This window comes from Labrus bergylta, chromosome 16 (assembly GCF_963930695.1).
Source record: "Labrus bergylta chromosome 16, fLabBer1.1, whole genome shotgun sequence".
Lineage (NCBI taxonomy): Eukaryota > Metazoa > Chordata > Actinopteri > Labriformes > Labridae > Labrus > Labrus bergylta.
Window position 1 is genome coordinate 20,872,228 of NC_089210.1, and position 11,251 is coordinate 20,883,478.

Below are 11,251 nucleotides of genomic sequence, written 5' to 3' on the forward strand. Positions count from 1 at the left end.
TTTCTCCAATAAACCACTAGCTGGTGAATCTGTGGTGCCAATTTTTAAATAAAGGTCTTTTTCAATCTTTTTCTTTAGAAGAGGGGATCAAAGGTTAGGAAATACATACTTTGCCACAAGCATTTAAAAAAAAAAAAAAAAATCAGTCGTATATTTAATTATGTTTACACCAAGGTTATCGTCACGAAAAACTGATGATTAACTAATGCTTTAATGTCAAAAACTAAATGAACTGAATTACAAATAAAAATGACTTTTACTTATTGAAGCTGTATTGTGTTAAAAAAAAAAAAAACATTTAAATGACATTAAATTATAGAGAAAATGTTTTTTTTGCTGGTTTTGTCATTGTGTGGTTGTGTTTTTTACACTTCACCTTTGATTTAAGATTTTTACTTGGCACATCTTCATACAGATTTGCATTGAAACGTAAAGACTGTTTGTTTAAAAATGTAGCTTTTGGGGGTGCTGGTAGCCCAGTGGTTAGTGAGCATGCCCCGGGTACAGAGGCTATATAGTCTAACAAGCAGGTAGCCCAGGTTCAAATCTGGCCTGTTGCTCCTATCACACGTCATTCCTCACTCTCTCTCTCTCTCTCTCCCTGATTCTGACTCTATCCACTGTCCTATCTCTAAATAAAGGCATAAAAAGCCCAAATAATAAACTAAATTATACTTTTTTTTAGATCTTTGAATAACAAAGTGGGGACCCATTTCAGGATCTCCAGGTGCAGGAGGGGACGTAGGATAAACATAGATGTGATAAAAGACTTGGCTATGAAAAAAGCTTTATTAAAAAAAAATATTAACATCATTCAACATACTAAAAGTTACAGTTCTTAAAAATTCATCAAAAATCAGATAGTGTGGATTCTGTAGCAGAAAGCTACAAAGGTCAATCAGGATGACGGCCCCCCCGTATCATCTAACTTTTTAATAAGCCGCTGTTTCCAAATCACGACCATCCAAAAGCCAGAGAGGCTGAGCAAGAAAAGCTGGCAGAAATATGCAGCTGTTCTCTGCAGCAGGGAAACCAGCAAAGGCTCACAAAGGGTTTTGGGTAATGAAGTTCAGTGCATCAGAGAGCCCATTGGACTGTGAAGCCCTTTGTCATGGGTAAGGCCAGGCTGCTCACTGTCAGGACCTGTAGGGGGGGCACACAGACACAAGTAGATATTTCAGACGTGGCACAAAGACAGTAAACAGTAGATGTGATGAGTAATTGAGGAGAAACATGTAAACATTGAAAATAAACACATGGGTTCTACCAAATACAAATCAAACTAAATTACTGAATGTGTTGAAGGGATTTATAAAAGGTATTATATTCAACATTAATGTGGCAGATATCAAATATATCCTAGCTATCCTATTTAATGAAGGTGTTTTTATGTCAATCAGCTTTTGATGTGCTGATTCAACACACAAACTCATCTGTAGAACGCCTTCATAAACTCTGAGGTGACATGTTGAGTCTCCTCTATTTTTTAAGTAGGCTATTGCTGCCCCTGCTTCTAAGTGTCCTGTATGTGTGTCTTTTGTCCTGTCACTCACCTGCCCAGGGATTAGAGTAGAAAACGAGCCATGAGTGCTAATCTGGCACATTACAGAAATGTGATGAATGTGCGTTGTCCCTGTAACTTTAAACTGTATGAATAAATAAATAAAGTCATACTAGACTCACCTTGGTGTCCGTGCGGTAGGTGAAATCTCTGACTTTGTCCCCGTTGGCTAAAACATAAAGAGGTGGTGAGGGAACCCCGAATACGCGAAGCCCTCCTAATACCAGACCGTCCAGGGCGCCATTCAGCCTGATAGGATCACTCAACACCTGAGACTGAAGAAGAAATGTAAAGTTTCAACTTACTGGGAAGGATAAAAAATGTTTATACAAATGACACTTAAATCCATTATAGAGACTATCAGGTCAATAAAAAGGGCTGCAGTAAAATGTAAAACATGGCCGCATCAGCTTTTCCAGTTCTGATATAATTTGTCTTCCCCTATCTACAATTAATTTAGCAGACGCTTTTGTATAAAGCGACGTACATCAAGAAATACAACACAGCCTACCTGTCCAGCAGTGAAAATTATGTAACAATAATTCCCCGTTTCGAAGGTGTCAAGGCTTTCCCCGTCGTCCCAGAACAAATCTCCCCGGGCCCAGCCACCTGCCGAGAGGGCCGCCGTCAGGAAGAAAGGGTTCCTGCGAGAGGCTGTTGTTGTTAAAGCAGGCTCCTTCATAAGAAGATCAAAGAAGCAAGATGAAAAACAAATCAAAACACACTCTTCTCTTCAGTGTTTCAGCTGCTTTTAAACTCTCAGATGTCATCAGCGTTGTGGATCAACACAACCTGACGCAAACATTTGATCAAAGGCATCCGTGTCAAACAAAATAATCCATAAAAAGCTGCTGCTAACCCGAACCGTATTTATAAACACAACCTCCTTGTCACTGTCTCTTTGCTTATCAATGAAAGTAATCTGCAACATTTCAGAATAAAAGTATTTTCTAAGCATGGTAAAGTGTATTTTGCATAATATTTGACCTTCAAACATGCTTTAGCTAACTGAAAGTAGAAATGAGGATCTACGAAAAGTCTGTTGTCTGTTTGCTACTCGTAAAATATTCTATTAAAGATTAATCCAGAACATTTTGTCTCCCCTCTGAACCAAACATGACACAGAAAAAAAAAGGTGGTATCGAGTTTCTGCAGAGGAGAGAAGCTCACCTGCTGAGGGATAATGTGTCCCTCCCTCACATGGACGTTGATGGTGTCCAGGGGAGCTTGCAGGAGCAGGTACTGACCCTTACTGTAGAAAGGCCGACCCTAGAGAGCAAAACCAGACCTCAATGGAACACAGTCCAACTCCTCGGTCATATGTTAGCACAGAAAGCTTCACATATATTGGCCTTCAACAGCAAACAAACAGAAATGGATTGAACAGTTGTGGAGCGACTCACATCGTGCAGGCTGTACCACGTTCCAGGAGGAAGGTAAGCAGCTAGCTCTACTGCCCCTTGTTCTAAAACGGGGCTAATGAGAAGTGAACTCCCCCACAGGAACTGGCGGTCTATAGTCTGACTGTTTGGATCAGAGGGAAACCTGCAACAGGTTGTTACACAAGGGACAGAGGAAAACAAAGTGTCATGGAAAGTACAGCATGTGGTAGTCATCATTTCCGTTTGGTGGGACAAATCATAGCTTTCAGTCCCGTGACCGGTGTGGAGGCCTGGAGGCCAAAAAGAGCTTAAGAGCTGACATTGATCACACTGTGACGGGCTTGTTAATGTACCATCTCTTCAAATCGACACCTGTTTACATCGCCTGACAACCACATAAAAAAAGAGACTTTAGGACAAACTGCAAGTTTATGGTCGGTCAGTAAAGTAGTGTCATGTTCTCTGCGTTGTTCTCTGATGTGCGGACGCTGACCCGACAGTGTGTCACTTTTTATTTTTAAAAAAAATTATAATTTGAGTCTGTCTTTCTTGTAAAATAAGCACGCTTCATGATCACATAAAGCCGTGCAGCTGTTGTATTAGAATGTGATATTCAAGAGGTAACCGTGCTCAGGCCCGGTTCATCCTGGAGCAGTGTGAGTGCAGGCCAGCGGGGGAATGGGGAGGGGGGGCAATCATGCTAAAGTACAGTACGGGACAACTTTGCTCATTGTGAGTGCGCCCTTACATGTCACCGTTTATAACAGAGGTTGTTTATCCTCTGCTGGACCTGACCCTTGAAAAAATACATTTAGAGACAGATTTAGAGTATACCCACTTCTTCATGCTACACTACACCACAGGGCGGTCAATACATGTGCGACATCACATGGAAGCTATGAACAGAGGACAGAGATAAGGAAAGAGGACACGTACTCCATGAAGAGCGGCCGGGCCACCGTCTCTGCAGAAGAGTGAGAGTGATGGAAGAGTGTGTAGAGGAACGGGAGGAGGGAGTAACGTAGGTTCAACGCACCCCGCATGGCTGCCTGGGCCTTCTGCCCAAACACATAAGGCTCCTGAGGCTGAGGGACAAGCACACTATGAGAAGGTGTAGAGTTACCTCGATTCATAATACATGAAACAGACGGGCCGCTCTAGAAGCTGTGGATGTAACATCCAGGGGCAAGAGCCCTGGAAAAACAAACACACAGTGACTCTGTCTTACGGCGTTCGGTTTGTCATTGTGGTTCCTCATAAATGGGTAGAAAGCCCCGAGCTGCATCCATCGCACACACAACTCCTCGCTGGTGTTGCCTTCAAAGCCACAGATGTCCGCCCCCACTAGAGGCACCCCGAACAGGCTGAACTGCAGCACCGCTGAGGGAGGGGAGGGAGGGGGGGGGCACAGGGGGGAAAAGGTCAGTGTGATCCTTTTATTCCAACACAAATGGACTTGCTAGAAAAAGATTAAATAATCAAAAGGGTTTCAACTTGTTCCTAGTTTGTCTTACATTAATTCCACAACATGTTTCCCACATGTATGAATTCAGGCTTGGATGTTGGACTTGGATGTTGGACTTTGGTCCAAAACTGGATTTACATGAAGAGTTCCAAAAACTTTAAATTTGAAAAACTAGAAAAAACTCAATCAAAGCATCAATGATTGCATGCGCCGGTAGCCTAGTGGTTAGTGCGTGTGGCCCATGTACAGAGGTTAAAGTCATGGCTGTCTACTGACCAGTCTCTCCAATAAAGGCATGAAAAGCCCCAAAATGAAAATAATAATCAAATGAATTCAAATATCTGTGATCAAATTTAAGAAAAAAAAGACCCTTGTATCATGAATAAGAAACCACGTCTCCTCACCAGGGATGGAGTATCGAAGCTGCTCCCAGTCACTCCTGACGTCTCCTGTCCACACTCCGGAGAAGCGTCCGATGCCGGGGAAGGAGGAGCGAGACAGGACGAAGGCTCTTTTCCCTCGAATCTTCATAAGCGCACTGAGGATGGCAGCAAATCACAGGGTTAATACAGTATATTTAATCATTAATAAATAACAACAACATTAAATTGTTATATTCCCTGGGTCACACACACAGCTCCAGTATTCCCAACACAGGAGGAAATTGACAATGGCAAAAAGTTGATGTTCAACATTTTTAAAAAATGTAACCCGATATAACTAGAAGAAGAGAATGAATGTGACCTGTGAGTGGCAGAAGCTTCGGTCAGCCCGTACATGTTGTGGAGGTTGTAATGTGTGGACAGCTTCTGCTGAGCTGACATGCAAAGAGTTTTTGAGTTCAGCTGGCCTCCAACCACCCCTGTTTGTACAACAGAGAGACACGGGCTGTAACTTAATGCAACATGAAGGAAATCCTGCACATTATATTCATAAATGTAAAATCAGAGGCGGGAACTTAGAAAGTGCAATCACTGTTCGTTCTCAGTTTTTAAGGAATCTGTATTTAAGTTAAAAAAATTAATCTCGGGGGGGCCGCAGGCCGAGTGGTTAGTTTGCACGCCTCATGTACAGAGGCTGTAGTCCCTCGAAGTGGACGGCCCAGGTTTGAATCCGACCTGTGGTTACTTTCCCGCATGTCATTCCCCACATTCTCTCTCTTGGATTTCTAACTTGATCCACTGTCCTGTCTCTCCAAAAAAACACAAAAAGGCCAATGATACATCTAAAAATAATAATAACATTTGTACAATGTAGAAAAGTTTTAAAATTTGGATATATTTTTTGTATCTGTTACAAAGATGCTCATTTTCTACTTTGAATCTGTGAACGAAGCGACGCCTGCGAGCTCCTTCAGGCAGACAACTAGAGCTGCTCTGATTTCACACTTGACATGCATCGTTATCCACAATCGCCTAACGAACACATCCTCCCAATTAGCGGTTTAATTAAGCTGCAAGATTTCCGGTCTCTCCCTCTACTCTGTCATTACCAGCTCTGCCTTGCACCAGTTCTGCGCTCTTGCTTTCAGCCGTACCCCAGCATCCACCTGTAGGCTCGCACTAAGAGGGTTTAATATAATATCTCATCCCTCATCAAATTTCTGCATGTAAAAAAAGGAAACTGCAGGAAGTATACTCAGGGCTTAAAATCTATTGTGTTTGTACATCTTTTAATTGTTAATGATGTACAACCCTGATGAGGCAGACTTACTGGGCGTGTAGGGCGGGTTCTCCAGATCATCGTCGGGACAGCCTTCCACTGAACCCTGTACAAAACTGGACGGTTCATTCATATCCTGGATGCAGCATTGGAGAAGGAAAACAAAGTCTATATCATTCTTTATTTGACTCCAAGGTGTGAACAAACTAAGCACACAGCTACTTGAAAACCTGACATACCGGATCTCTTATTAATCTTATCTAAATAATCAAGTTCTGTGTGTGTTTTTAAATACTCACAATCCACAAACCATCCACGGGAACTTTAGAATGAAAATCCCTGATGCAGTCCTCCCACCAGAGTCTCGTCTCGGGGTTGGTGAAGTCCGGGAACGCTGTTGGGCCCGGCCAGACCTACAAACACAACAAGGGAAAGATGAAACACTCACACTGACATCAGTAAGAAGATAAAAACACACAATCATAGAAAAGTCTAACCTTCCCTATGAGGATGTGTCCTGTAGCATTTTTAATGAAGACGTCACGTTTCACTCCATCCTCAAAAGGTGGGTATGTTCCTGGGGGGCTCGTGCTGCTGATGCCCGGATCCTTGTGCAAAAACCAAAACAGGGAACAAGACTTAGTCACAAGTTAGAACAGTTTTACTGCCATCTACTGGACAAACACTGGTAATGTCTTCTTTTGCTCCTTCAGAGTATAACACTTTCCCATAACAAATGTAACCATAAAGTGTTACGTTTTTCCTTTTCTACTCAGAAGCTCAAATATTTACTTCAATAAAAATCAGTTTGTTGGCTGGTTTAGACTTCAATGTCTCACCAGGATGAGGATGTACTTCATGCCTCTCTTGTGAAACTCCTGCACCATCTCTGGGAGGTCTGCAAATCGCCAGCGGTCAAAAGTGAAGACCCTACGCTTCTCTGCGTAGTCCAGATCATTCCACTGAACATCCTGTAGGTGGAGAGTAAGAAATCTAATCTCAGAAAGAGAAAAATGATTTAATGCGGAGTAGATTACGATGCCTGCTTGTCTCGTTTCTTTTGGTACTCTTGTTTTCACCTCTATCTTTGTTGCTGTTAATGAGCCAGAACGTGGAGTCAACATTTATTTAGATTAAAAATAAAATCATTTACAAGATTTTTTGAAACAAACAAAAAGGATTTCTTTTGTCATTTTTAGGCCAAGATCTCTGGGCCAGATTAACCCTTCGACTGCCATTCTAACTCAAACTTGCAGTTTATGGTGCCAGAAAATATTCAGTCTGATCTTCAAATATCTGTAAAAGTCAAGGATATTTTAACGCGTTGATTTGATTCCGAACTTCATCTATAGATCTTTATCTGATAGAGCTTTGTGAGTTGTTTATTTACCATGGGAAATTTGCCATCATGCATCCGTTGTGCCACATGCCGGGTTGTATTAGCGGTCGTGTAACCCCAACGACACAAGTGAAATCCTAGTGACCAGTATGGAGGCATCATGGGATAACCTGCAGACAGATAATCCAAAACACTTAACATCCACACGTTTCTTATGCTGGGGTGAATGTTGGTCTTACTGCCTGCAGATGTGAAGCAGAATGATAACCATTAAAATACATACCAATGACCTGCAGGTATTGTCGTACAACACTTTGAGGGTCAGGTCCCAAGAAAATCAACATGTCCAGAATTCCACCGATAGACACCCAGGTGAGAGCGGGGGTCGGCTGCAACATCACCTCTGCAAAGACAGATTTTATTATATCTTAATTTAAGTGTTTGGAGTGTGAAGATTAAATAATCTGTGTATGTCTTATGTGATAGCTTCGTACCGATTGCATTGCTGTTGAGAAGGAAAACTCCGTGTGCCAAGCCGTCCTCCTCTTGTACCATGTAGAACGGGTGAGAGCCATAGAGGTTAGCGTCAGCCTGTGGATAAAGACACATGTTGATGTTGACACACTTTAAACTGGGAAGAGGATCAAAATGATAAAAGCTGCTGTTCAGGGATGGCATGATTTAAAATGTTGAAGTTGTTTTGGTCGGTGGGCCTTTTTAATCAAAGCAATAGCTGCTTGATACCCCTCCTCTTTGCATTGTTAGCATTTTAACAAAACAATATATCCCTTCCTTCTTTAATTTTATTTTAATGTTTTGAGCCCCAAAGGCGTAGGTAAGAAAATATTAAAAAACTGTTTGCAAATCCATACCCACAGTTTATAAATCCATACCCATGGTTTGCAAATTCCTAGAGTGTGTGCAAAGGTTTATAATCCATGCTCACAAATTTGCCATCAATGCACAAATTTGCAATGCAAAGCAATGCAAATTTGTGCTCACCATTTATGGAATTGTTGGCAAAATTGTGGGCCCGGTTTACAAATCCATGGGCACAAATCTTAAATCCGTGAGCACAATTTGGAAACTGTGCGCATGAAATCTTAAACCATGGGTACAACTTGCTTCTCTGTTTCTTTACTCAAAGGCCCAACTAGGGACAAGAGTTGAAAATTAAGAAATAGCTATATTTACGGTTTCGCAAACAGCTTTTTTATTTTTCGTACCTGCGCCTTCATGGGCTCGGTAGAGACCAGACATGTTTTTAGAAAAATAAGGGCTTGAGTACTACAATAGACTCACATGAGGTGCCATGTCTCGGTTCCAGAGAGTCAGAGAAGTCCAGTTAAGATCCAGGACGAGGGGGGTGTAATGCTCCCCGAGGCCAGACACAAGGGAGGAGGCCAGTGCTGTGGACAGCTGCAGGTACTGGTCAGCAAACAGCAGTGGAGCGACTGTGGTGTTCATTCTGTTCATGATGAGTAAGAAGGAGACAGTCACCATGCCACAGACCATTTCAGCATGAAGTTCAGGAGCCATACGATAACATAAGATGTCTGAGACTTTAAAAGTAATTTGACTGTATTAGGTGAACCTTCACAACCTACTGTTTAGGTTCTGTTACATCTTCTTGTTCAAACTTTCTGGAGGATGAATATTGAACATGTGTTTTCTACTTGGATTGTACCGAGCAGTGTTTGACTGGATTGCATTGAATTATTATTATTATTTTTTTAAGATTTATTTTTGGGCTTTTTGTGCCTTTAATGCAGAGATAGGACAGTGGATAGAGTTGGAAACCAGGGAGAGAGAGCGGGGAATGACATGTGGAAAGAGGCCACGGGTGGAAGCGAACCCGGGCCTCCCGCTTGAGACGAGAGCCTCAATACATGGGACGCGCGACCTAACCATTGCGCCACCAGCACGCCCCCGCATTGAATTTTTTGAAAGTAATTTCTTATATTCTTTTCCTGTCATGTTTGTCAGTTGTATTGACATAAAAACTTCGACTTTATGCAGCCGAGTTCAAAAACACTTTGATGCAAGTACAGTGTCTGCCTTACTTCGAGGTGCATAAGTGTTAATGTGTAACTGTGTAAAAAATGCATCATACAGATTTTAGCACCTCTTGTTTTGTCTTAATTTCTATAAATATATTTTGTGAATGAAGTATTTTCAAAGAAACGACTATCTCCATGTATTACATATTATCTCCATGACAGTAGGAATAAGCTCACAGAACTACTCACATCACTCTTCTGTTGGATTTCCGTCGCACTACGAAGCCGAATGGCTCAGACTGATATTCAGCAGTGTAGAGGGCATCCTGTGTATCAGATCTGTTGTGAGGAACATCGACTGGAAGCTGAACTTCATATCGCTGAGATGATGGGTCCTTTAACTTGGGAAAAAATCCCCCCCCCCCCAAAAAAAAAAAAGATTAGCAGCACTTCCTTATAAATGATGTGCATAGAATTAGAGCTGAATCACTTTATCAAAGAAGCACTCAATTCATTGAATGTTTGATTTATTATGATATCGAAGTTTAAAATTCTGGCATCAGAATATTGTTTACTCACAGTGAGGCGTAAGCAGCCTGCAGCCTCTTGTATGACCTCCAGCTGTAGCGTGGAGATATCTCTGGGGAGATAGGATGGGGTGTCACGGGTGAGGGTGGCAGCCTGGCCCCGCGTGGTGGGAGTGAAGGGACCCATTTTATAGCCAGGGTATAAACCGGGGTAGAAGCACCAAGGTGGTCCTGCAGAGCTGGGCAGGGGGGCGTAGCAGCATCCTCTCTCTTCACACTCTGTCTGGCTGAGAAGCTTGTCCCTACCACAGTCAAAGCGACTCTCTGGGGCGATGGTGCATTTATCATCTCTGGAAGTATCAGTCTCTTTAATGGTTTTTAGTTTGACCCCCCTCTTCTCCACTACACTGCTTTGTGCTCTTACTGGATCAGCACTAACAAGTCTTTCATGTGCAGTGGTTTTATTCTGCATGGCATGAACTGATCTAACCAGTCTGGTGTTGTGAGTGCAGATCTGGTTGATGTAAAAACATGTAAACAAAGCCAAGGCGAGGAGCACAGCTGCAGTGAAGTTAGACAGCATGACCCTACCCTGCTTACAGCATACACTCTGCAATGCAAGCTTTAAGCAGTTTTACCCTCTTTTAAAAATCCGTAATGAATATCGCTTTATGAGACTTGTTCAAACTTGCAGAACTTTTCATTGTGTGGATACTTTCTCTGACTGAGAGGGAGCTGGATGGTTAGCTGTTAGCTAGCAGGTAGCTTTGTCGAACAGTTTACAGACAGTGTTATAAAACAGCATTTCCCTTCACAAAGACTAACAGCTGCGTGCGAGCACGGCAGAAAACAAGGTGTGTGTTCAAACAAACACACACTGAATAATACGAATAAAAACGAGCCTCCACCTCCTTTAGTCTTACAAAAATTAAGTAAACACAACTCCTTAAACGGGCGTTGACATATTGCGCATGCGCGCCTGTCTTTTTTTTTTTAATTTATAAACTTTATTAGTTTTTTTACAACAACTATTCATTACATACGGTCAGAAGTAAAGAAATTCACTAGGCCTACACAAAAAGCAGAAACACAAAAACACAATGTCGATATCAGATCAAACATAAAATAACATAAATAGTATATAAAGAAGTAATATCCTAAGAAAAGTTAACGGGAAATAAATCCAACTACATCGTTTTATTTTTTAAATGGACTTCTTTAACACTTTTTGGTTCTTGATACTTTGCAGACACATTTGTATAATGTCTTAAGTTCAATCAAATATAAGGGTTTGTTTGTAGAAAATGTAAGATAT

The 11,251-nt window shown here is 41.8% G+C and overlaps 1 protein-coding gene across 2 annotated transcripts; it reads right to left on the minus strand.

Annotated features, from left to right (window-relative positions):
* Window positions 1-770: 770 nt before the first annotated feature.
* gaa (alpha glucosidase) lies at window positions 771-10,912 on the minus strand. 2 transcript variants are annotated; one of them, XM_065964690.1, is made up of 19 exons: window positions 9,989-10,912; window positions 9,659-9,804; window positions 8,712-8,877; window positions 7,904-8,000; window positions 7,693-7,812; window positions 7,461-7,579; window positions 6,910-7,041; window positions 6,568-6,678; window positions 6,370-6,483; window positions 6,122-6,206; window positions 5,153-5,270; window positions 4,813-4,946; window positions 4,172-4,323; window positions 3,880-4,028; window positions 2,965-3,106; window positions 2,732-2,830; window positions 2,073-2,237; window positions 1,684-1,836; window positions 771-1,143 (listed from the first exon to the last, which is right to left on the minus strand). In XM_065964690.1, exons 1-19 carry the CDS (start codon window positions 10,517-10,519, stop codon window positions 1,078-1,080), a joined length of 2,799 nt encoding a protein of 932 aa, XP_065820762.1. In that variant the 5' UTR covers window positions 10,520-10,912; the 3' UTR covers window positions 771-1,077. The 2 variants fall into 2 exon arrangements, with proteins under 2 accessions (XP_065820762.1, XP_020491973.2); XM_020636317.3 differs by having other exon boundaries at window positions 9,659-9,810.
* Window positions 10,913-11,251: the final 339 nt, after the last annotated feature.